Below are 27407 nucleotides of genomic sequence, written 5' to 3' on the forward strand. Positions count from 1 at the left end.
AATTTGAGGGAAATTTAAGTTTGCGGAAGTAGCTTTTTAATAATAGTTGTTTTTTTTCTTTTAACTAAGAAAATATTGTCATAAGCAACACATTCTAACCTTTTTTACAAAGTTTCTATTTTTTAAAAATAATCTCTTAGTCACATTTGTGGAAATTACTTGGCAGAGACTAAGCAAAAGAAAAGAGAGTATCTTCTGGTTCTTATGTTTTGTTTGCAGGTTGATAGAAAATGTTATCAACTTTTTAAATACATTCGTCTTTCTCTTTAAGCAGGGAGCAACTGTCTTCTCATAATTGGATAAAAAATAAAAATGTGTGATATTACATTGATGAATTGTGGTCAGGTTCATGATTCTCACAGTGAACATAACAAATACCAAAATCTGAACTTCCATGGGTGTCTATTACCTCAATCACTTTGCATGGCATGGCATGCTTTATGTCATTATTTGCCCTCTGGTAATTTTTCTTATCGAATTAATATTCCCATTAGGAATATAAGCCTAGCACAATAACTTTATGCTATGAAGCAACAGTTAGGGTGCTTGAAGCTGAAGGGAAGATTGGGATTTCAGCAGTTCTACAACCTTCCTGCATAGACAGAATTCTAGTCTGAAACCTAAAGGAGAAAACCAGAATGTACAGCCAGGCTGTGCTTGGTGTATGTAGGCTTCAGTTAGCTGAGACAATTCCTTTTAATAACACAAAAGTTGTTTTCATAGACATCTTCTTCAAACTCAAGATTTCTGTTTTTCTAGTTTAAAGATTTTCTGATCTCTCTCTGGCAAGTTCACAATGTATTTTTTTTTGGCTCTCTGGGCTGCTCCACTGTTACAGTTTTCCTCACCATGGATATTTGTTATTTTCGTCAGTATTTTCTGTATTCTAAACATTTTAAATTTAAGTTAATATGATTGGATTTGAAGAATAGGTCAACACATTATAGTGTTTTCTGCATTATCTAGTTGAAAAATAGATGCTCATAGGTTAGTGTTCTTTTTGGTTGAGTTTTCCAAGAGAAAATAATAAGCTTAGCAGTCAGAATCATAAAATCAAAGGATGTTGGAACTAGTTAGACTTTAATGGAACCGATCTCTCTCTTCCCTAAAGCCATGCTTCTGTGAGTCATGCATCCACCCTCATAGTACTGTAAATGTAGGGTATATTCAGGATGCACTCACACAAGACAACAGAGTTATGAGTGTCTGTTTTCATCACTTGGGAAAAACAATTATGGCACAGTTAACTTGGGCTTGTTTTGGCCTTACAGCTTCTGTTTTCATATGAAAACTGCTGACTTGAGCTTTCTGGTGTGTTCAATGCTTGTAATTAGGCTCACCTGGTATTATAGGCTAAGAGCTACTTTCTCCAGGGATGATTCTCTAGACCTTTTGCATGAGACTGTAGATCAAAACAGTCCTTTGGTACCCCTCCTCAATATATTTCTCCTTATCACCTTCTTTCAATCTATTTCATCCTCTCAACATTTTACCTGGAAAAACTCAGCATGGCTTTTACCAAAAAGGAATAACCTCCCAGGATACTGAGTATCACACGTAAGGGTATGACTCATGCAAAGGTGCTAACTTGTATAGTTTTTTGAGAGCAGTGTCTTTATCCCAGAGTAATTCCCATTTTGGTTTGGTTTAGGTTGTTTTCCATATAAACTGTTAGTAAGAAAACATCATCAAAAGATACCTTCATTTCTTCTGCTGTACATACTACTGCTGTACATGCTACTGAGTGATTGAAAAATTTCTGGAAATAAATAGAAGTATTTTAATTATTGGATGAATTGGGAAGACAACTGATGAAGAATTTGAAGTCAGAGATGTATAAAAGATTATTTAGGAGTAAAAGTAACATTTCCTGAAACAATCAAAGTGGCTTTACTGATGATCTTTAACTGTTTGTATCAAATACATCAGGCTTCCTAAATCAGTAGTGATTGGTGCAATAAAAAAGGCTTTCAAATATAGTTTTAATGAATGGTAATTTGATATAAAAAATATTCTAAATATTTTTGTTTTGCACTGTAGGTAGAGATATCAAGATAAGAGCATAATGAAAAATGTTCAATAAATATTCAGGAAAGAGGAGAGATTCAGTGATCATGGTTGAATCAATTATAACATCATAACTGCATAAATACCCTCAAGATGTTGGATCAAATTCTTGGAAAATCAACAATTAGGTTCACAAACCAACACCAAATTTCAGAACCAGGAAGCAAGTTCTAAAATAGTTAATGCCAGTAACTCTAGAAATGGATCTGGTGGATACTGAAGATGTTTGGGACTTCACAAAGGCTACCTGTGTGGTTTAAACCATACATCTTAAGGTTTGCTACTGAATGCAGGTACTGAGAGAAGTTTGTACCTCTGGAATTACTTCTACAAATGGCCCAGCTGTGGGTAGTGCTGAATGCTAATATGAAGTATTGGGCACTTCTGGCTGCTGATGATACCAGTGGAAAGAGTGATGGTTTTCATACTTAGTTTCACATAGCAGTGGACGTTTTTGCTTACTTGCAGGTTGAAAGCAGAACCAGACCTGTCAGTCAACAGCATCTGGGGAATTCCTGTCCCCCGGAGTCAGGAAACACAATTAGGCTTGCTGAAAATACAATTAGGCTTCCCAGCTGCAGAGCTTTTCTGATGAAAGTTCAGTAATGTTGGTTACATGCTTTTAAACTCCCAACTTTTTTCAACAACATTTCTGTATAATTGATAGCTATGAGTATTTGTCTTTGGGAGGGTTTATTCTCGCAGCTATGTGCTTTTATTTTGATTATTTGCAGTGGTTGATTGTGATACAGTTTTCAGAGTGAGGGTGAGTAAAGTGCTATTATCACTGTTGTCTTACTACTTTGATAAAGAGTAGTTGTAGTATTTGGTCAATTAATTATATAAAAATATAATTAAATATTCATTCCTTAATTGAAGAGGTGTTATGGGGCAGCAAGGGTAGAGGAATGAAGCATCTATTTATTTATTTGAGGCAGGAAGGGATTAGACTGATTTAGAAAGGCTGACTACAGGATGTGGAGCTCTGCCATGTTTACCTAGGGAAGACATGCTAGATGAGACCATTGTCTTTTATCACCAGGAGCAGATTATTGCTATTTGGTGGTAGTCTTCACTCTAGTTCTGGTTTTAGAGATTTGAGGACAATTGAAAAGCTAGGCAGAACATTCAGGTATGCTCCAAAAGGAGGACAGTCCTCAAAATATTTATGTCATGAAACTCTTAGTCAGCTCTTCTATTTTACAGATGAATGTAATTTTTTACTTTTTCAACATCATTCCCATTTGCTTTTACTTGTGCACTCATGGGTGGCTTTCTGTGATCGTAGTAGAAGTAATTTTGATTTTACAAAACTAGAGACTATACTTACCACTTCCAAAAGATGTTTTTCTGATTATGTTCTGTATAGAGACAAAGTTGAAGTAAATTCATAGTGATGTGGCTCCTGAAGTATCTTGGACTCAGAACAAACACAGACAGATGGTGCCAGGGTGAGTTGATCAGAAGCCTGGGGTGAGGAGGAATACTACTGGGTACAAAGTCTCATCTATGAATAATATTAACAGACGGTGAAGATTCTCACAGAGCAAAAAAAGGCACTGCCACAGAAACAAAAATCCAGTTTTTATTGGGGCCTGTTTGGAATTTGGATTTGTCACTAACATGATTCAATGACTCCAAAATTTGAAAGCTGGTCAGTAACTCTAGTTATTCTTTCTACATGTCACCTTTTTCTTATCCTTTAGGAAGTTTTGCATCCATTTATATATTCTCTGGTTCCACAGCTGATTACTAAGAAAAGGTTTATTGTAGGAAATGGATTTTCTTGTTTCAGTGTGAGGATGTTAAGCAGAGAGAACTTTGATTTTGTCAGCAGGAACACAGTCAGACCTCTAATCTCAGGCATACTTTATCCATGTATACAAACTGTGTCACAAAACAGTTTTGGGAGAGTTGTGGAGACCCCCTTCTCCCAGTTACGTGCCTAAGAGCTAAACATGTTTTATTGTTTCTAGTGCAGTGTTCACCAACAGGGTGAAAATCACTCATATTTGTATGACAAAAATCTGATTAACAGGTAACTTCAGCAACAGCAGCATGTTGTCTGTTTCAAGATTAAATGTGAATTTAAAGTAGCAAGCATACTGTAGTTGTATTTCATCATATCTAGTGATGTTGCTGCATTCTTCTCTTTACAGTATCTATATTGAATCTCTTAAGAAAATATTATGCTATGTGTTCTGTTGGAAACTATTATTTAAAAGATTTGCTATTGGATTTGGGACTTCATTGTGTATATTTCCTAGCTATTACAATAATAATTACCTATGTGCACTAAATGAATATTCTTTCTTTGCTTAGACATGCAACATTGATAAGTTGCGATAATCCTAGGATCACACCTTTACCTCCTCTGGTGATTTGTTCAGGTATTGGCTGTGATATCACAGCCATGCCTTTACCTCTCTTTTGGCTCTACCTTTAGAGGCCAGGGAAAGATGAAAATGAGATGGATATATAATAAGCTGCTTCTTCGGGTGTCCATATTTAACGACAGCTCTTGCTTCCAATGTTGGCAACCGACTGTTACAAAGATCCTGTTGTAGCAGCTTAGTTACAATAGCAGAAAGAATTGGAATATATCAGTATTGATATTGTGTCATCTTTGAATAGTGATGTCTGGTCAGTCCTGGGTACAAAAGACATGCAAAATAAGAATGGCAATTGATTTTGGACGTGATTTATTTTCTACAGGTGGAATTGACCAGGTTTTGCAGTAGGGAAGATAATAAATATTGTTTTTTTCTCCAAATCTTACTCCACAATGTCTATAATTAGGCTAATAGATTTTTTACAAAGTCATGGCAGTTGAGGATACCTCTGTGAGAAAGAGCAAAGGGAAAACCACATTATAAAGTAAGGCTTTCCTTCTGCCAGAGTCTGCCAAGTGTGAATTGCATTGAACCCACTCAGAGGTTAGGCCTGCAGACCTTATTATTTAAAAAAAAAAAGAAAAAAGGTTTCTCAGCAATTTGCATGATGGCATAACAATATGGTAATCTATGTGCCCTGATCAATATCATGAAAAAATAAAATGCATGAACACAAGAACTACAGTGCAGGAGAATAATTGCTTGGTGAGGAGCAGAACTTACTCTTCTTGTTTAAGTGCATTGTGCTAAAGCAAATATGAGCAAAATCTGTTTGTATTTAGTACAGTATTCAAGCTTTGTAGGAAAACAGATATTCACAGAGCCGTCAGTGTCCTTTCTCCCTCTGGTAGCTCCCGGGGCCTGCTGCTGCTGCTTCCTTCACTTGGTGGGGTTATGGGCAACCAAGCATGGGCAGCAGGCCAGCTGGTGTCCTGAACTTCATTCTCTTACAACCCTCATGTGTACCCAGTAACTCTGAGCTCTTAAAGGTTAATTAATAGGCTTTAATTAAGAGGGTAAAGGATTTCAATATAGGATTAAGTTCTGATCTTTTCTCTGACACTGATTAATTGGGTTTTGTACAACTCCACTTATTGGGAAAACTCAAGCATTATCTGTCAGAAATAGTAGTAGATTAACTATTATTTATACAGTCTTTGAAGCACAAGTTGCCTTTTAATAAATACTTATCAAATACTTTTAATCTTAACTGAAGAAATACTGTTGCAACGTAAATTGACACATTTTACTTCTGAGAGATGAGTCTGAGTTCAGTGCGCTTTTTCAGTAAAGAGGAGGTATAGAGGCATGGATTTAGATATAATTGGTGTGGGGAAAATGGTTAAACACCTTGTTGTTCATGCACTTACAAGAAGACCCTCCTGCAGGTGAGAACATCTGTCTCTCTGAGCTCCTTCCTCATTAAAACAAAATACATTAGCATGATGAAAGTAATTTGTGTTTTGGCCTTACTTTCTGTTACTTTAAGAATGTGAGCAGTATGGAAAATTAGTCTTCTGAGAACTGGCGAACTGTTTCAAGAGGCTCTCCCCCTAGAGTGCTGCTAGCAATGTGGCTTCACTGGTGCTACTTTTACAGTAAGAATACTGGCACAGTCAAAGCCAAGAGGTATCACAAATAATTGCAAATACCACTTCTGGTGGTGATTATTCATCATCAAACGTTGGTCTAGTTTGCTTGGGTGAAGTTGAGACAACCATACGGTGAGCACAACCAAGACGTGCTTACATTCACTTTCCCAGCATTGCTCACATTTATTTCCTGTTTGTTGGAAAAGGAAAATCATCAAGATCGGAACACTCCTGTCACGGAAGTAAAAAGATAGGGGTTATTTAATAATTGAAAATGCTCATGAATGTTGTAAACAGTGTGGAATGAACTCATTCTAATCATGATACTGCAGTGTCAGGAGGTGTTACATTTCGGAGCTGAGACAGTCTGACCTATTATTTAGTGTGTATTTATTTTGGCTATGTGTGTAATTGTCCAATGAAAAAGTAATTTTTCCTTTCATAGTAAGGATAAAAATGTTTATCACGTTACCTTAGTTATTTCTGACATTTCTAAAACTACATGTGTGAAGTGAATGGCTTTCTATTGTAAGTCAACAGATGATGCAAAAAAAGTAACCCGAGTTACTATGAGAAATACTATCTCTGCTGGAGATGCCCTTTATAAATGTAATAATGTTGCAATGTGCTTAATTGCCAATAACTGAATTAACCTCTTTTTCAGGAACATTTGGCAAATACCATATAGTTTTAAAAGGAAATTTAGAATAAAGTTAATAAAAATGTCATTTATGAAAACAAGTAAAATATAAGATAAACTGTGAAACTTCTTGTGAGTGAATAATTTAGAGAGAACAGTAATTTTTATACTTTTAATAATAAGGCTGTTTAAAAAATAAAGATCTAGTAATCAAAACGTATATAAATGTGGCTCAGAATCCTTAGAACTGATATATAATAGAATTCCAAAAATAAGCAGTATCAGCAAAAATGTAGAGATAGTCAAGAGGCAGCTAGATTTCTAATGTTTTTACATTAGTGTAATATTTCTCCTTCAAAACAGCATTCAAGTGAATCAGGAAGAAACATCTAACTGTAAAAATCAGCATGTTTTTTGGATAGAAAAAGTAGAATGATAGGATACAAATAGACTGTAAAAGAAAACTTTTATGAAAGCCAAGTGTATTTCTAGGAATTTAGATTTCAGATGAGAATTTTTGTATAGGATGTGAAAGTCTGTATACATCCTGTCTCAAATGTGTATGGAAGATATTCCAATAGGAGTCTTGAGTTTTGCATAAAGCTCATAACATAGTAAGGGTGCTGCAATAGCTGCAAAATAATCCTAATTCTAGATAATGAAGTACTTTTCTGTTAAAAAAAATACAAACTCATGAGATGTTATTTCCTTTCTGTTCAGTGAGGAGCTCTGACCCTTTCTACTTTTTTTAACCTGGGGATCTTTTATGGTTGATTGACTTACTGGTCTACAGACATTTTGGTTTCTGGTTGGGATTCTCTAATAGATAGACTACTGCAAGTGGTGGTAATTGAGAGTGTCATGATTCTAGATGTGGATAATGCCATGCCTGATGCGCTTATTTTACAGCAATATACAGGCTATAGATTTTCCCTGTCCATTGTGCCTTCACTCATAGAAATTAAGGACAGATGCTGGTTGTCATCAATATGAGACTGAATCCGGAAAGAAAGGCTCACTGTTCCTATGCACAGTCTGAAAACTCCACTTTCAATTCTCCAAAGTACTTAGCAGTAGTAATACATGATAATATTATGGTATCAGTAGGACTGAAGATTCAAGTAATATCACCTCTTGAAATGTGTCTCTGATGGTGTCCTTTTTAAAATTCAGTAAAGCTTGAGCTTATGTTGCATTGTTACCCTTAAATGAGAGAGTTCCAAAAGTTTTCTTCTGTCACTATGACTATTTTTCCAGACTTGAAACACAGTTGTCTTTGAGACAATTGCTTTTTCCTATCAGAATTGGCAGAAATTATTTAAGTGAAGTTGAAGGTATCTGGATGTAAAGTAAAGCATGCAGATTGACTGCTTACATCTTTTTTTTGTCATGAGTTAGTTAAAAAAAATTGACCATAATTATCTGTTATTTTTAATCTACAATCTTGTAATTTCTTTTACTTAGTATAACTGGGATGAAATATAAATGCAATGATGGTGCATATGCCCAACTTTAAAGGTCCTGGTCTTGTGCTTTGTCACAGATACTCTTCCTGGCAGCCTACTTTTACTGTGAGTTCAACTGCTTGCTCCTGATCTTCATTGTCAGCTGAGGTTCAGTTCTTACAGCTTCAGCACTTTATCAAAGCAGCTCCTTTGGGATAGTGTGGATTGCAAACACACGGACAAGGCCATGGAACTGGAGATAAAATATTTTAACTGCATGAATGCAGTTGTGGAGTGAACTTGGAGAGTTTCCTTGGAGAGTCAGGCACTTTTTCAATTTCAACTGGCATGGTTAATCTTACTTTAAATGAGATCTAAAATTACCTGGGAGGTGTTGGCCTTGTCACAAGGGTAAAGAGCAGAAGGAAAACTACTACCACTGTTGTGTGTAACAGTATGGATTTAGCTTACCCGCTTGATGTTTAAACATTAAAACCAGAGCCATACTGATATGTCCAGTGCAGCTGGAGAAGGTAAAGAACTAGATGACAAAATCTATTAAAGGAAAAATGAAGAATTTTTTTAGGGAGAAAGAATTAAAAATTCAACTAAGAATGTTTATTTTAGAGTCAAATGAGAAGAACGCAATAGGAATAGACAGACTCACAATGGTTTAAGAAATGATTTTCTAATTTTTTTTTATAACAACATGAGCAGCTATGGAGAATGAGGAAAAATCCCCCACTGTAATCACCATAATATTTTCATGAAAGTTGTGGGAACTTCTGTTGTAATGTAGGATTTGAAATAAGATCCAGCAAAGAATAGTTAGAATCTTCTCAATTACATTGAAATAAAACAGAGTGGTGTGAAAGTATTCAAAGGTGTAGAGTAGTTTCCATATGGACTTATGAAGGAACCTTCCTTGTTTACAGGTGATTACTCTCATAACTATCAGCTATGGAGAAATGAGGGAGCTTTGTCTGAATGATTTGGCCATTAAACTTTTGGAGCAATGTGGTATTATCTTTAATTTTAAATGCCCATATTTCTTATTATCACTAAAGGAGCGTTGGAAAAGATCTTGATAAATTGGATGTTTTACTATATTGTGTCTGTTTAAAACTTAGTTGTGACTTTCTAGCTTTATGTCTATTATGGATTGTAAAAGTACAATAAACAATTCAGTGGAAGATGAATTTTAACAAACAAGAAACAATTAGAAAGACACCACTTCTCAGTTTAATCTTGCAGTGTTGGAACTGCTGAGGAAGAGGTAGAAGCAAATATCTGTGTGTTGTTCTGAGGAAAACTGGAAGTAACAGGTATAGCCAGGGGCTACCTACTTCCTTTTTCCTTTTATGCATCTTGTCTAGCTTTATCTCGATATCATTAAACCCATACAGAAATATGATAACATTAATTGTGCCAGTCCTTTATAGCCTATATGTTCATCTTCTTCATGTTCACTTTTTCTTGTGTTCACAGGACTATTGTACTTAGTTATTGTTCTGTGCTCCCCTGTCAACAAAGAGCAGTTTCACTGCTGCTAGTAAACAAAGTTAATAAACAAAGGCTGCAGTTTTATTCAATACTGAGCACTATAAAGAGAAAAAAAATAGGTAAGGTAATCCTGTCTATTCCAGCTAGGCTTTTTGTCCAGCTGGTGTGTTATCAGTTGATTTATTTACAGAGTCATATCCTCATTTATTAAAATGCAGGGGCTTTTTTCCCCACATTCTTTCTTGTCTTTTTTTTTTTTTTTACTGAGTTTCTGAATGTATTAAGTTAAACTAGAGTCAGTGACATGACTTCATCTGTAGTTAAAAATTTATTTAGGGTCATACCAAATTAATTAATTCATTCTGACATCAGGAAGAGTGCAATGGGAGAATATTTTCTATTTTGTGAGGGAGGTCAAATAAGCTGTGAACAAAATGTGATGCAGTGTGGCCTGTAAGCCTTTGCAGAAAGCCCTCGTAAGTGGGGAAAAGAAAGAATGGATCCAGGCCGACTTGAAGACGTCATATTGGGCATGTATTTTACTTCTAAGAATAGCCTGTTCCAAGGTTTCCACCAGCAGAGACTATTTGGGTTCATTCTCCTCATTGCCTCCTCATTGCATGAGGCAAATGATGTTAGGTCTTAACAGGACATCTTTACCTTGCTCCCTTGCATGGAAAAGAGAGACTGAAACAGAGATCTGGTAGTTTTGGATGCTCATTAGCTCTGATGTAGTTGTCTTTTCCCACTTGAATTATAAGTGAGCAGCAGCACTGGTATAAACCAAGGGCAAGATCATTTAGCAGCCACACTCCTTTCTTTCCATTCTCTTAGTTCTTTTTCTTCTCTTTAGCATTTCAGGCACAGTCAGTATAATTCACTTAGATTTAGAATATATATATGCACTTAGATTAAAAATACATGAATTTTACAGTATTTTTTCATGGAAAGCTATCCAAAGATATAATGTTCCATATGTGCGAACTTATTTTAACTGTGTCTGTGCCCTTTTAACCTAGGATTCAGATTTTGGCCATCTTGTGGTGGGGTTTTTTTGGTTTTTTTTGTGAATTCAGTAAGAGTAGTATTTTGATAAATAAACGCTTCAGTGATTGAGAGGCAGTAGTATTTTTCTTAGTGTGAAAAAAGTTGTTTCTTTTGTAAGTAAGTAAGTAAATTCACCATATTTAGGGCCTTTTTATTCTCTGACTACTCAGTTCTGTAGGCTCTTTAAAGATGTTCTGCACTTGAAATTACCTCACTGTTTCTCTGTGTCTATTTCATGTTAATGAATATCACAGAATAATTAAAGTACATATTCCTTAATAGGTTAGAGATTAGGAAACATGAAATTCATGGGTTTTTTCCTAGGTAGCTCCACCTGTAAACCAACTCAAACCATGATAGGTGAAAAAGCTAAAAATTTCAGATTTGTTTCTACTGACATTTTCAGGAGGATTTACTCTATCTTAAGAAAAAAAGTCACAGTGCAATATCTCGCTATTTGACATTGCTGAACAGGGCTGTGACTGTCATTATATGGCTTATATTTAACCTTCTTTTTCTAAACAAAATACTGAAAATGCTCAGAAAAATCTGTCTATTAACTTGTAAAGTGGGGAAAATGCATTTCCCACCTGAAAAAACCAGCGTGGAATTCATTTTCCACTACATTCTTCACTTACACAGATTAAAAAAAAAAAAAAAAAAAATCAATCAGATTATTTATACTAAGTGCAACTCACAGGAGAGACTATGCACCGTTTTGAGATAAGATTGGGAGTTACTGCTTCTGCATAGATTTCTTGGACTCAGGGCTGGTAGAAATTAAAATGAATTGGATTTTATGGTATCTTTCTGTTTTAAAAGGAAAAGTTTGTGAAAATTTAGGTAAAACTGGTACTTTCAGCAGGAATCAAAGTAAGTGCCTCTGACTAGCTCTTTTCAATATCTTGGATTTCTCCTAGTTTTTGTAAATTCCAGGGCATAGATTAAAAACTAGCATTTTTACTCTACAGTTGCATTTTTTAAGCCCTTTCAATTTGCATTCTCTGAATGTATTTTTTCAATCTCAAGTCTATGCTTAGACATTTCACTTAGATAGGTGCCCCTGAAGTTAAACCTACTGACAGAAGAAAATAGTTAATTTTTATTTGAGGAAAGCAGACAGTTAGAAATAGTATGTCAATTCCAATGAGGCAGTCGAGATTTTGCCAGCAAGAAAGTTAAAGTGCTGTGAATTGAGCAAATGTTTGTAGAGATCTCTGCTCACTTCTACTTTCTGTCAATATTTCATTTTCACTGACTTGAAAGCTGAAAAGTCTGAATTGTGACTGGCTTTAATACTCTAGTTGTGTTATCTGCCTGGGTATGATAACCCATTAGTTTCAAATAGAATTGGATGTGAGTTTTTTGTTTCAAGTTACATTTGAGTCTTTGGTTACTTAATAATTTTTCTTTATCTGGTAGACTTAAAGCAGAATCATGGTCTTCTGAAGAGAAGTTTTGTGTGATGCCCTTTCTCATTTCAATTGAATATTGGAAAAATCATAATTTTTCAATTAAGAAAGTTCTATTTTGCATTGCTGAACATTGTTTTGTCGTTTTTTTTGAATTTCTATTTTTCTGCCTCTACATATCCGTATCAAAGCATAAACTCAAGGTTTTTCTGCCCTTTGCACTACACAGAGTTGAAAGCAAATGTGAGTTCATTGGTAAGACTTTGAGAGAGTTAGCTATTCTCACAGTAATTTATAAAGACCTGGGTTTTTTTCTGTCAGTAAAAGTGGTCACTTTTTTTCTTTTCAGCACTGCTAAGCCAAATAGTTGTTGAATATTTTTCCTTATGATTCTGCTTGGGTTTATACTTCGTCTCTCTTGTCTGATTCCATAAAGCCCTTTCCAATTACATAACAATAGAAATGCTCTTTAAAGAGCGTCTCTGAACTGACCTCCCACTCAAAGCATGGTTGTTGCCATGACTCAGTTAAGACAACTGGAGCTCTATCTGGGCAAGTTTTGAAAAGCTCCAAGCATAGTGATCCTACAGTGTCTTGAGACAACTTTTTTCAGTGCTGCATTGCCTTCCAAATGAACTTGCTTCTCCTAATGCTCAGCCTGAACTTCCTCATGAAGTGACATTTTAGTGCCTTTTGCTCCTTGATTTGGATACCAGGAAGAATTTGGCTCTGTAATTTTCCTTTTCAGGTAACATTTAGATTAGATAGCTAGTTTCAGACAGATTTTAGATCACTTCTTAGTCCATTCCTCTTCACTGGATTGAGCAAAGACATAATCATTTTTTTGTTGTTGTTGACAAACTGGGCTTGACAAATGTGTCCAATTTGTCAACGTCCATCATCAACAGGCAGACACCAACCTGTGCACAATAGTCCAGGTGCAGCCTTGACAGTGCCAGTCAAAGGCAATAAATAACTTCCCTTGATGCTGCTCATACTCTTGCTAATATGGACCCATACGTAATTTGTCCAATTTGTAATGTGAGCGCACACACCACTGGCTCATTGCCTGGTTTCCACCAGGGGTTTTTATCAGGGGGTTCTTATCAGCAGAACTGCTTTTCAGCCTGCTGTTTCCCAGCCTCTACCAACACATGGGGTTATATATATAAGAATAGTATCCATTAAGAAGTGGGTGTACTCAGTGGCAGGTTAGCTGGCACTATTGTAAAAGGAAGAACTTCAAGTGTATAGTACAGAAGAGAATGTCATATGCTACCAGATAGTGATTGCCACCAGCAGAAAAATTGTTAAATGAATAGACTTGGCAGAACTGAAAGTGAACAAACTCCTTTTGAAGCCTGGATTAAAGCCACATCTATGCTCCGTGCCTGGGAATAGGAAATGAGGCAAGGGCTATGTCTGTGATAAAACTTTGAGAGAAGTGTAGCCAGGAAATGAGAAGCGGCTTCTACACTAACATCTGACCTAAACATCCTGGATTCTTTCCTAGCAGTTGCCCTTCTAATGATAGATTTTAAGCAGATTTGGAAATTTCAGAAACATTTATGTGAACTTTTGGAAGGCAGGTATAGTTTCAGAACTTCTTGTCCATAATTTTTTTTTAGTTTTGTTAAAATGCTGAAAGCTTTTTCTTCTCCCTGGAGGGGAGGAGAAAATAAAAACTTCTGTACAATAATAAAATTTCAGTAATAAACTTGCTTTCCTTGCCTTTGGCATGGATCATGAGGGACTCACAGTTTGCTGCTTTTTGACTTATATTGAATTTCTGGAAAGGTATGGGCAATCAGGAAAAGCAGAATTAAATTAACTCCGTTCCAGAACAAAGCAAGTATTCCAATAGAAACTACTTCTTGATGTTGACAGAGCAATCCAAGTCCTTACAAACAGTTGCTTTTCACTCTGAGAAGTCCTCTATGAAGTTATCTTGGATATGTTGTTTTTAAAAAAAAAGCTTGACTGGTCATATAAGTCTCAACTTCACCACTGTTACTTCCAGCAGATACAAGTGTGATTCAGGGAACTGGTTCTCACAAGAGCAGAACTTGATTATCAATTTTCCAGACTAAATTTTCATTATCATTAGGTATTTGCATAAACTCATGCCAACTTCTCCTTTTCCTTTAAAATTTATAGCCGTTGTTAAAGTATAGACTTGTATTTTTGAAACAAATGTAGTAAAGGAGTGAGACTTTGCATCTGTACAGATAGATGGCATGTGCTGTAGAGGCCACTGCATATATAAGGGTTATGGATATGCATTGCTGAGTTTTCTACTTAAACGATCTGTTAATTATGGTTTCATAATTATCTGGATTTACAAACAAAAATAAAATCCCTATCATGCCTAAAAATAAGGCTTTTCATTATGGGTAAACATTTTGACCTGAAATGCAACTCTTACACGGAACCCATTTTTTCACTACAAGAAAGACATTGAGGTGCTGAAGTGTGTCCAGAGAAGAGCAACGAATTTGGTGAATGGTCTGGAGCACAAGTCCCATGAGGAGCAGCTGAGGGAGCTGGGGGTGTTTAGCCTGGAGAAAAAGAAGCTCAGGGGTGACCCTATCGCTCTCTACAACTGCCTGAAAGGAGGCTATAGCCAGGTGTGGCTAAGGCTCTTCTCTCAAGTAAGAAGTGATTGGATGAGAGGAAATGGCCTGTAGTTGCACCAGGGGAGGTTTATATTGGATATTAAGAGAAAATTCTTCATGAAGAGTTTTCAAGCGCTGGAACAGGCTGTTCAGGGAAGTGTTTGAGTCACCATCCCTGGAGGTATTTAAAAGACGAGTGGATGTGCCATTTGGGGTCGTAGTTCAGCAGTGAACTTGGCAGTGCTGGGTTAACAGTTGGACTCAATGATCATAAAGGTCTATTCCAACCCAAACTGTTCTATTAATCCTGCATGGCTCTTGACCTCTTGCATTAACAGAGTAACTCACTGGACATAGGGACTGGAAAGTTTTGAGATACTTGAGTTCAGTTTCAGGCTCTGAAGTTTGCCTTGGTACTGGTTACTTTAATTTCCCTTCTAATGAACTCCTGAGCACCTCAGGCAGCTAAGTTCTGAGTAGAAAGATTAGTGCAGACAGCTTGAACAGAATGGAATTTCATTTTGCATTTTGTTTTCTGAAAAGTATATGTTACACAGTTTTTGCTAAATGTGTTTCAGATACTGTGCTGTTCTAAACACCTAATTATTGCTGTGTGGTTTTGGCTTAAATTTTGGCTTAAATATGTGCAGGCTAGATGATAAAAAAATAATTATTTATCTACAAAATAGATAAAAATTTTTAAAATGAACTTCCTAAAAGGAATACTTTGTATTTTGTTTCAAGTATACATATTCATCTCAGGTGGTTCTGCTTAGTAAACAGAACACATATTGTGTCTAACTGAGTATTTCATAGATTCTTGTCTTCTCTGTTTAATTTTTTCTGACAGCTATCAATACATGTAATATTTTTCTCGAACCGAAGAAGATGTAATAATGAACATTTTTGGCAGATGATAAGTTGTTTCCTAGTAGAGCAAGGATTTTGGAAAACTACTCTGTATAACCTTGCAAAGTTTATACTTTAAAGGAAAAGTTATGACCTTTACATAGATTCTTGTGCCCAGGAGGAAACACAAGTGAAATTATTTCAGTACATGAGGCTTAAGATTTGGCAAAAGCCTTGTGCTTTTTATGCATCAGTGAGACTGGTAAGCAAATAATCATACAAACAAAGGCCGTAGATTATAAGGAAGCCACAAAACTGTATGCAGCCTAAAAATAAACTTGGAGTTCAGCATAGATAATGTGCTTTAAATGAAGAATGCAATGTTAAGCGAAATTAAAAGGCAGGCAAGGTCTCAGAGATTACATGTGTTATTGATGGAAAAAGGCCAGACTACTGACTAGCAATTATATAGTGTTAGTGTAAAATGCTGAAATGTGCCAGGTTTCCAGATTTCCAAATTTTGTTTTCAACTTCATTCAGCTCTTGCTTATTAGTAACTCATGTCCTGCCCCATTCAACAAAGAGCACTCAACAGTGAGCTCTTTTGAAGAAGGGAGAAGGCAGAGGAAGCCCCTTATTCCTGACTGCCCAAATGGATTTTAGGGCAGTGCCAGCTCTCCCATCCCTCCCACAGAGGCCTCAGACGAGCCCCCTCTCCCTGCTCTGCTGCAGGCCAGAAGGCTGGTGCAGGTGAGAAAGGGCTGAAAGTGAGGGAAAAGGGAGCCACTTCTGGTGAGAGTCCACCCTGCTGGGCCTGAGGACAGCCCATGGACTCAGGATTGGTCTTGAAGTGACAAGAGCAGGTACACTAGAAAAATGACACATAAGCAAATGAAGCAACCCTCTTTTCCTCTTTTCCTCTTTTCCTCTTTCCCTCTTTCCCTCTTTCCCTCTTTCCCTCTTTCCCTCTTTCCCTCTTTCCCTCTTTCCCTCTTCCTGGGAAAGGGTAAGTGGCAGCTGAGAGCTCAGGCAACAGGTCAGTACAGAGGAGAGGGATGACTCCAGCCTTCTGTCTTGCCTGGTGGAGAGAGGGAGCTGCCTGCTTGTTCCTACAATTCCTCTGTGGTGTAATGTAAAGTACATTCTTAGCAGAGTTTTCCTGAAAAACAAGGTAAATCCCAACAATTCTTGCCATAAATGTGAATATACACAGTAAATAACAGTTTAATTTTTAACTGACTCATGGAATTTTTGTTTTGGTAGGTGCCTCTGAAAATTCTGATGAAGTAGCTTTGCATCATTGATTTATATGTGATCTATATAAAGGATTTATTTATGCTTCAGGAAGTTTGTCTCCTGGATTTAGTTGTTTTCTAGGAGGTTATTTTTTGCTCTATCTTATGATTCATGTGTGTTTTTTATTAACTTAATCTCAAGATTCTCAAGAAGAATAATTCTAAGGAAAAATAAATGCCTTTTGAAATTTTATTTTTTGTCTTATGTTATCTTTTTAATGTTTCATAAAAAGTGCTTAATTTTTTGGGTTTTGCATGAGCTTATTCAAGGAACTAAAAAAATCTGTTTAAATTAGATTAATATCTTTTTATTTACTAAACTTTACAATCTCTGTTGGAAAAATTAGGTAAGTTGAATTCCATGCTAGGAATTTAAATATCACTGCTCAAACCCCTTTTAATCACAAGAATAAAAAAAAAAAAGAGAGAAGTCAAAGTTCTTTTTTTTTTTCTCAATGTGTTTGAAACTCTCATGATATGCTATGTCACCCTTCCCATCTTTTTCAGAATCTGCAAAAGCTAAAATATTATGGCTTTTTACAATGAAAATTAAATTTCCCATGACAAAATTTACCTTCAGAAACAGGGCTTGTGAGAAAAAAAATTGTCGTTATAGACCATGAAATGCATCTGTAGGTTTGGTCACAATGAGACACTTCTCATTATCATCTAAGGAGGTCTGATGATTGTAGGCTCAGAAATATGGATGAATTAACATGACTGAAAGATTCATCACAGTTTTGTACACTGATGGCCACTGACTGCATGTGTTTCTAGTTCTGGAAATAGATGGTAAATGTGTGTGTGTGTATCTTAAGCAATTTTTCCTGGATTTTACACCTAAGGTAGTCTTCTACTTTACATTTCATGAGATGACAGTTCTATCCAATGATACAAATGGCTTAAATGACTTATAATGACTTGTTAAGATGAGGTAACTTATAGGCTTAAAATCAGTGATTGAAAAGTCAGAAAGAGCATTTTGGAATCATTATTCTGTGCAGTATTTTTAGATAAATGAAGATAAGCTAGATCAAGAAAAGATATTTGCATGTCTGGTGGAATTTGGTAAAAGTACACTTTAAAGAATGAATTAGATTTTTTTCCTCCTCTTAGCCAGTTTATTATTTAGTACCATGGGCTCTTGGATCACTTATCCGTGTTTCCAGCTGTTGTATTTGTAGCAAACAGCTGGTCCCATCCTAAAGCAAAGTTACATCTCTTTGTAACAGTTGGACTCTTAGCTGAATGTTACCAGTGTTGAGCTTCCTCCTAGAGTTTAGTTATAATGAAAAAGAGGTAATTCTTGAATGTAACACTTCTGGAGCATCATAAATTAAATATATTTGCTTTACTACCGTATTTCTCTATGATTTGTAAAAAGTTACTGCAGTTTAGTGACTGTGAAGTATTCGTGGGCAAAGGTAAATCAACAGCTAATGATCTCTTCTCTTCTGCAGAAAATTACATCAGCAGTTTGAGATGTATAAGGAGCAAGTGAAGAAGATGGGTGAAGAATCACAGCAGCACCAGGAGCAGAAGGGTGATGCCCCAACCTGTGGCATCTGCCACAAAACAAAATTTGCTGATGGCTGTGGCCATAACTGTTCATATTGCCAAACTAAATTCTGTGCGCGCTGCGGAGGAAGAGTGTCTCTGCGCTCAAATAAGGTATGGAGTTACGAGAGTTTAACAGCAAGCTTCTCCTAAACTCAGTATCTCTTATGCATTGCTTATGAATCCGAATCACATAACTACTGAAACAGATTTCCTTTAAGGAGACAATATCTACTTCAGGGCCTTCTAAGAGATCTGGCCTCATTTCATGTAATTTCCAATTGCATATGAATTTATGATTATGGCTTTTAAGTTAATACATACCATTTTTTGACTAACAGACTCATGCAAGTACATTTCTTTGATTGGAGGATGAGACTCTATTTGAGAAACAGAAGTATATCTAGTGATCTAGTGATGCTAATATTGAGACATCAGTTGTTACAAAGTAGAGCAAGGATTTGTTTCTTTTCTGCTTGCCCAGGCTCATCTGTACAAGATTATTGTAAAATTACTGTTAGAATATTATATGTAATATAATACAGTGCTTTTAAATATTTATTATCTCTTATACATATGCACACATATTATGCTTATTTATATATGCATACACATGCAAATATTAACCTATTTCTGGAAAATAATTAAATGCACTAACATATATTACAACTAGTATATGCTGGTGTTTATTGTATAACAAGTGGTAAACCAGCAATCTGATTTCTTAAAAAACCTGAATGATAGAGTAAAAAATTCAGCACAACTGATGTAATCACAGAAAACCCTTCTGAGATCATTTTACTCAACATTTTAGATAAAATGTTCAGATCTGATACACAGAATCTTTCTCAGAATCTGACAGATACCTGTAGAAGACGTGTGACAATATTCAAGAAGTATTATGCTAGTCTTTTGTAGAAAAGAATTAGCATTAGGAAGAATGCTTCATTTCCTAGTGAAACATTCTGATACACCGTTTAAATTCTCCTTGGCATGGATCATCTGAACTTGACAGATATAAGTCTGACTTCTCTTGACAGATTTCCAATGAGATTCTTCCGTAGCCTCTTAGATAATTTGTTCCAGTGCTTCACCATGCTCACCACAGACTGCTTTTCTTACTGTCTAATCTACATCTGTCTTTCAGTAAGCCCACTTCTCTATTCAGTCTGAGACTGTTCTGCAACTCTTCTCAGCTGGCATTTTTTCTACTGCTGTTGCTAATTTAGTGTGAGGCTTTCCTGCACCTTGTTCATTTTTATTCTAGATAGTTTATGAATATGCTGAACCGAGTATCTCTAGACTGATTTCCTGTCAGGCTTCGCTGGTGATAACTTTCCCTTAAAGAAACCCTGACCATTTATTCCTGTCTTTTTCTTCTTGTCCTTTCATTAATTAAGTTTTCTCATGGATGAATTTATTCCTATTCCATGGCAGCTGAGATTCTTTAAAAGCCTGTAATCCCAAATGAGCAGTAGGAATAAGTCCCTTTTTCTCACTTTCTCTGTGACTACTTGAAAGAATTCTAGTACATGTAACAGACGTGTTCCTGCTACTAAAGCCATTCTAATTTTTCCAGACTTTATCACAATTTATCAATCTGCTTGCTAATTTTATTCTGTATTTGGGTTTCTAAAAATCTGTCCAATGTGGATGTCAGACTCACTTTTCTATTCTTCAATTGATATAATGTTGAAACTCCTTAAAAATATCTTGGTATTTTTGCCAACTTTTATACTTCTTATCAATGAGACTGTATCACAGTTAATAATTATTTTAGACTGGAGATGCTTTACACTATCATCTCATGAAAAAAATTTTTATTTTTTTTTTGTTGACTCACTTTATAGCTTCTCTTTCTGAAAGATCAGTTCAAAGTATATGCTCCAGTTTATTCTGCATAAAATAATATTCTAGAGTAAGTACCTTCCTAATCACTGTGAATATGAATAAAAAATATCTGATTCAGAAAGACTGTGGCAGTCTCCTGTTTATGATCTCTTTTATGCCTACACAGATTATGCTATTAAAACTCTTTTGGTTTACCAGAATTTACCAGAATTCATTCTTATATCTTTTCTTTTCTGGATACTACTTCAGCTTCTTGAAGGATGACTTCTAATAACTTCCTGTTTTAACTTTGCTTTTTTAGGTCTTTGTAGACATTTTTTGACACATTATATATATATTTTATATATATATGTCTGCTTTGGACCTTATATAAGGTGATAATTTCAATTTCACTGTCTGAAATGTTCTTTGATGGATCTGTTTGAAATCTTCATAATACCAAGTTTCAAGATAAACTCCTGCCTTTTACTCCAGATTCTGCTACTAAATTTTTTAGTACAGACCAGTATTAGCAGCATGCACTTCAGGTGATGGACAATTGCAAAGAACACTCTTCTTTCAAAGGTCTCAGGGCTGACTACTGCTTACAAGGTTCATGGCCATGAGTAGGAGCAGGGAGTGGAAATGTTTTGACTGTTGTCAGATCATTAGATTAGGATTCTCAAAATGTTTGGATGATTTATTCCTTTTTCAGTCTCATTAAAGTGCCTGAAATGTATAGGCATTAGCATTCAGTTCAAGCTGCACAAAAATTATCATTATGTGGGAGTTCCTTCTAGCTCAAACAAATAAAAATTATAATGGTGGCACTTTTGCTTCTGTACAATTTATTAGCTGGGTGAATGGAGTATTTAGCTAGAATGGGGACTTAAATTTCAAGGGAGTAAAAAACCTTGAACAGTCATCTTTTATGTTTATGAAAAGTTTCAGATTGATTAAAACTGAAATAATAAATCCTGTGAGAGCAAGCAGTAATCGTTCTTAGCAGTAAGAGTACCACTGATATATAAAATATACTCCTGTTCTTTTTTTTAAAAGAATATACTGATTTATATAGGGGAATGAATATTGAATGAGTCAGTAGACAGCAGAATGAGCTTTATGCAGGTGAGGAATCTAAATGCTAAAATGTTGGAAAAATACAGCTGCCAGGTTGATACAACATTGTGTGCAGCAAATATAAATTTTAGCACCTCAGAATGCCAGTTCACTAAACCAACCTTTCACTTGTACAGAAAGGAAAAAATGCTTGTCTGAAAAGTTAACTTAATGCATGCTGAATACCTACTTGCAGGGTATTTGGCAACTTACTAACACTTGGGGCCACTGAAACTTCCTTCCTTCCTTGTCTTTGAAGAACAAAAGCGAGAGATTTTCAGTTGTTTTATAAGACCCAACAACATGGGAAACACGTAAGGTGTAAGTAGGGAACTTCTCTCAGTTCCCATGGTTCAGTGAAAGCTTTGCATTCTGATTATTTCCCTGGGGCTGTTTGATTTTTAAAAAAAATCAAGTTCCTTTTGCTGAATGATTCTAATTGCAGGACTTGCAATGTGTTCATCTGCATGGAGTTGCAACACAAAACTGTAGCATACTTGTGCTAATGCATAATCCATTTCATTCTGTTGAGAATTAGCAAGCACTGAAGACTTAGTCTGTCACAATCAAGTTTTCTAAGTCACTAGGATTTGGTATAAACTCCTTGATTTGTTATTGTATACAAATAAATTGGTCTTTAGGAGATATGCTTTGACTTTGCATTTCTCTACAAAAGACTCATAACACTGTAAACATGAGGAAAGGATTCCTCTAAACCATTTGTGTGGTTTTTCTTTTCAGTTTAATCCACGTCACACCTGTAAAAACTGATAACCTACAACTGTATTCATCTCTCTGGAGAGCAAGTATCTCTGCAAAAAAGGAAAGTCAGCAGTAAATTATTCCAAAGACAATCTCTTATTCAGAAGTTGTGAATTCACAATTGGAAGGTGTAAAAGTTCTCATTAGGATGAATTTCACATCTCAATATCCCCATGGATAGAATAGAATTTGTATTATCAAGTATGTTGAAGACTTCCACTCTTAAATTTGGTCCTGATTATACTGAAACAATGTTAATGCCATAGGAACATCTATGACATTTAAGACATCTCTAAATGATGATCATTTTAAAATGATCAAACCCCCCCATTGTATTTGAGGTGATCAACCTCTTTATTCTTTTGAAAGTTATACCCAAACTTACCAGGACTACAGTTCAGCTAGTATACATCATGGTCCTTAGTAGTTTTCCCCACTCCTTTCCCAGTGGAGTTTGTCTTCTCTGATGTGGTGCAGCTGTAACCTGGGATCAGCCCTGGGGACAGAGATGTGTGAGGATGGTTTGCAATAAGCCCCCTTGGGAGCTCCAGTTCTTTGCCTGGGAGCTGCTTGGGTGCTCAGGCTTGGTCCCTGCCTCAGCCATGCCACTACCTGAGCTGAGCCTAATCTGTAGGCTTGGTTTCCTGGATTGCCTCAGCTCTACCTCATCACCATGGACCTTGCTGGGGACCTGGATTCTTTGCTGACCGTGGGCCCTGTCCTTGGGTTCCCCTTGGGTGCCTGTTGTGGGACACAGGTCTGCAGGTGGGAGTATGACCTGCCTCATGCCACCCTTTGTGCCTTCTCCTGGCCCTGGCCAAGCTGCTGACCCTGCCTCTGCCAGGTCAGTATAGAAGTAGTGCTGTCCCAGAATAACCCTTCAGCAAAACTTTTCTTCAAATTGCTTCATTTAGTACTAAGAGTAAAAACCTTGCCACAACTGCCATTTTGAACCAGGAGATATTGCTCCTTTCAAGTCTGTAAACTTTGCTTGCAAACTAATGCCTAGCAGAACTGATACTCAGAATCTGCATTTCTGTATTGATACTTTGGATTCTCTTGATTGTTCAAAAACCCTCTGTGGTTTTAATACAAGCTATGTGGATATGATCAGTCCCTTCAAATGACAATTGCACAAACTATTTCTGTTATGAATTTTATTTATTTGAAACTATTTACCTTTGATAGCTCTTTTGATCTCAATAAACAGCAAGTGATGGTCTCAATTTCAACAGAGGCTACATGTTTGAACTCTTACTACTTTAAAGCTTTCATAAACCTTAGAGGTTATTCTGATCCTGATACAGTGAACAACTCACAATTTTACCCAGACTCATAATTTTAGGCAATAAAGGTGAGAAATGTACAGTCTTGAAGAGTAGCTTTGACTCATGCTGTCAGATGCCAGATTGACCTTGTGACAGACGTTTTAAAAAAGGATAAGGGATAGATACTGATTCATTCTAGTTTTATTTTGAGTATAGGATGGAATTCCACTAATTTTGCTAACATTTTTGTGTGTCTGAATACTCATGGAGATAAGGCCTTTCTCCTTAAAACCACTGTTAAAATATACCTGCATTTTCATGTGGAGCAGGACAAATACCACTGAAATCAGACTGATATGTTGCTTTTTTAGTATCAGTTTTTTGAAAACTGAGTTGAATGATTTCTCTAATGTCTTTGCTATTGAAATGCCTGGCTGGGCTGTCTTTCATATCATCAGTAATATTATTGTTTGCAGTGTATTGCTACGAACTGAAGAATGTTTGACAGTGTGTGGAGGAAGCTGAGAGGCTGGAGACAGTCTTAGGTGTTTGGTAAAGTGTGATGGCTTGTCTTGAACTTCACATATCTTTATATTTGGTAGCTTGCTTCTGAAAAGAGGTTCTTCATCCTGGATGTTATTTGGCATAGGTTGATTGTGTGAATCAAGTCTTGGTTACTATTATGATCAAAGTATGAATCACAGGATTTTGAGTTATGCTTATGGATTGTAATCCTCTTGGATAGCAGAGTGTATTTCTTCAGAGGTGAGGATGAGAAATCAAGGCTCTGGATGTTTCCATATAAAATGTCTCTGAGTACTACTGTTTTTCTTACTTCAGTGGGACAGGAAACCATGCTAGGAAAGTACGACACCACCTGGTACTGAGCAGAAAAACATGTCTCTGCACAGAGAGTGATAATGCATGGGTGTCCTGTGATTTACATAGCTTCCCATGCTATTTACTAGTTGTGTAACTGAGAATACTGCTAAAACCCATAACATCTTTGAAAATACTTTAATCTTTTGCCACTGAACATAGGATCATACAATAAATTGGGTCAGATCCGACCTGCGGAGGTTTTCTAGACTAATCTCCTGCTCCATGCAGGATTAACTTCAAAGTCAGATGAGATTTTTAGAACCTTGTTCAACTGAATTGTAAAAACCTCCTGGGAGAGAGAATCCCTAACCCCATTGGACAACCTCTTTCAATGATTAACAACTCTTGTGATTTTCTTTTTTCTTACATGCAGTACAATCCCTTAATTGTTGCATTTTGTTTATTACCTGTGCATCTTGAAGAAAATTCTGTCTTTGTGTTTCCTATAGCTGAACTTCAAATAGTCAAGGAAGGCAAGTAGTTCCCCTCTTCCCACATCCTTCCCTACCCCAGCCTTCTTTAGGCTAAACAAGGCTATCTTCCTCAGCTTCTCCTTGTATATTGTGTTTTATTGCCTGACTGTCTTGTTGGCCTTTGTTGTATTCTCTCCTGTTTGTTTGTAACATTAAGATTGAGGGAACCTAAGCCTTCTATAAGTTACATGTTTTAAAGTTACATGTCATACAGGTACCGGAACAGTAAATCTATAAAATTAATTGTCACCCTTTTTTGGTAAGCAGTTGTATTCCCAGCACAGCCAATGCTTAATCAAGTGCCTAGATTTAGTCTCTGTATTGGCATGTGAAATTAAAATACCAGATAAAAATCATCATTCTTCATTCACCAAAATGGGGAATATTTTTGACTGAAAACATTTTGAATATTTTTTTATGAAGTATTATTCCATTTACAGTTTTAGACAGCTAAAAAGACAATTTCTTCAAGGAAGATAACCAATAGGAATGTTTGTATTTAATACTGATGGGTATGAAAAAGAAAGTATACGTGTTATAGACCTGGCATGACATGCAGTGAACACTTGTGAGAAACTCTGTCTCCTTGTCCTTTATAACTCCAGGATTTTAAAGATCTGCTGAGTGGCTAACATGCAGTTTTGCCATTTTTGAATACCCTCTGTTTGTCTATAGTAATCAAACATTCTTAATTTCACTGAACTCTTTGCAAGTGCAAAGCATTGATGAATGCTAATGATTTGCAATACTGGGGTCCAAGGTATGAGTTAAATGCTGCATCCTTTCGATGAGATGACCCATTTTTTGGTGAAGATAATTCAGACATGACTCCCAAATTATTTTTATGAAAATAATTTCTTTTGTGCATTTTTTGTACAATTTTTAAAATGTATTAGATAGTCTCAATTTCACTCATGAAAGGATTATGAAAATGATTAAAATTACTTACTTTCACTATATATCCTTCACCATTAGGGAAAATAAGAAAGATATATATTACTTCCTTTGATATTTATTTATTTATCTTACTAAAAAATTCTACTACTTGCTTTCAACATGGAAGTGACTCTTTCCTTGTATATTTTTTTTTTCCCCTATCCTTTCTTTCTTGCTTTCGTGGATATGAACTCCAGGAGGACAAAGTGGTTAGAGCCTTTTTTCTGTTTAAAGTTCTTTTCTTTTATGGTAGACTTACTTCCTGCCCTACATTTGCTCTCATTTACACAGGTGTAATTCCTACTGAAGGCAAGGGGAATTACTGTCATTAAAATGAAAGCAATGCTTGGCATAAAAGGCTTACCTGTTTTTCAAATAGCTTACTAATGATCTGTGAGTTGTGAACAGTATGCATGATCTTCCTCTCTGCAGCTTTTGTGAGCATGCCCCTGCCTTTCCTTTGCTTTTGCAATATGATATGTGCACAGCTTAAAAAAGTTAAATGTCATTTGTGTCATAGTTGTTTCTTTGATAAAATTCATTTGTATTATTGTAGAAATGTCATAAAGTGATTATTATGATTTTTCCACTCTGTATCACTGATATGTATTCTCTCAACATTTTAGGTTGTAATTTTTTTGGCATGGTTCTGATTTTCAATGACAATACAATTAGATACCAGTAAATATTAAGAAAACATATTTATCCTAAATATTAGGAATATGCCAGCAATGTCATAGAGTTATCCACTAATATAAATTATTTTCTAAACTGGTTTGTAGGCTTTCCTAAAATACAGTGCACATATTGTATTCAGCATAATGTTGAAATAATGTTAAACGTTATGCATGTCACTGACATTGTTTGTCTTGATAACATTACACGCAGAGTAAATATTTTAGTCTTTTATTTTAGCAATATTTAAAAATGGTAGTGTAAATCTGAATTTGGGAATAAGCCTGGATATGTTTCAATATTTTACCGAATTAGTGTAATTGTTTTAAAACAACAGAATTGAGAAAACTACTTGAGCTGGCGTAAAGCTGTTCTTCCATGAAACTCTCTGCTGTATTCTAAAGAACTAAAATTGCAAAAGCAATTTGCCCTGTAGTGCTTGGCAAATAAGTTCCTGTATGAGATGGAGTAAAGAAATTCTTCAGCGTTCATATAATTTTAGTTAATGTATACAGAGAATGGCTTGTTCTATAATAAAATGTAATTTTTTCTTACTGGTAGAAGTGTCAAGGCTCACATTTAACTTGCACCTATGGTTCAGAAATACTTTGCCTCACACACAAGTTTTAAGCCATGTGCTGTTGTTACCATTTAGGATATATCTTTAGTAGCGGGCAAGTGACGCTTGAGATGGGCCATACACTGGTGCCCCAGTCTGTTAGAGGGTACACAGCTTTCTTTTGGCCTACATCATCACAGTTTTTCCACAGTTAAAAGGCTGTGAAAGTTCAAAAGCTGTGAAGTAACACTAGTTAGTAGAATACAGAGGTAGCTGTCGATTACAAAAAGTAGATGAAAAAAAAGAGCAATTTTCTCCTTGAAGAATGTACCCTTTCTGTATCATTTTGCAAGTAATTGATGTGTGCTAACAGTATTTATTCCCACAGTCAGTCCAACAACTGATGTATGTGATACCATCTATGTTGGAGCCATGTCAATTACTAAATTCACCTGCAAAATAAAATTAAAAAAAACTTGTGAAGGAGG

General features: G+C 35.9%; 1 protein-coding gene across 36 annotated transcripts in view; it reads left to right on the forward strand.

Annotated features, from left to right (window-relative positions):
• Positions 1–27407, forward strand: part of RIMS2 (regulating synaptic membrane exocytosis 2) — a 456084-nt gene that overhangs the window by 68364 nt on the left and 360313 nt on the right. For 26 of the 36 annotated variants that reach the window (XM_048329132.1, XM_048329133.1, XM_048329166.1 and 23 more), the window contains exons 2-3: positions 18319–18529; positions 25883–25894. In XM_048329132.1, the coding sequence (XP_048185089.1) occupies positions 18319–18529; positions 25883–25894 (223 nt within the window). The remainder of the gene's footprint in view (positions 1–18318; positions 18530–25882; positions 25895–27407) is intronic. The other 10 variants (XM_048329134.1, XM_048329168.1, XM_048329153.1 and 7 more) reach the window with 1 other exon arrangement.

This window comes from Corvus hawaiiensis, chromosome 26 (genome assembly GCF_020740725.1).
Source record: "Corvus hawaiiensis isolate bCorHaw1 chromosome 26, bCorHaw1.pri.cur, whole genome shotgun sequence".
In the NCBI taxonomy this organism is placed as follows: domain Eukaryota; kingdom Metazoa; phylum Chordata; class Aves; order Passeriformes; family Corvidae; genus Corvus; species Corvus hawaiiensis.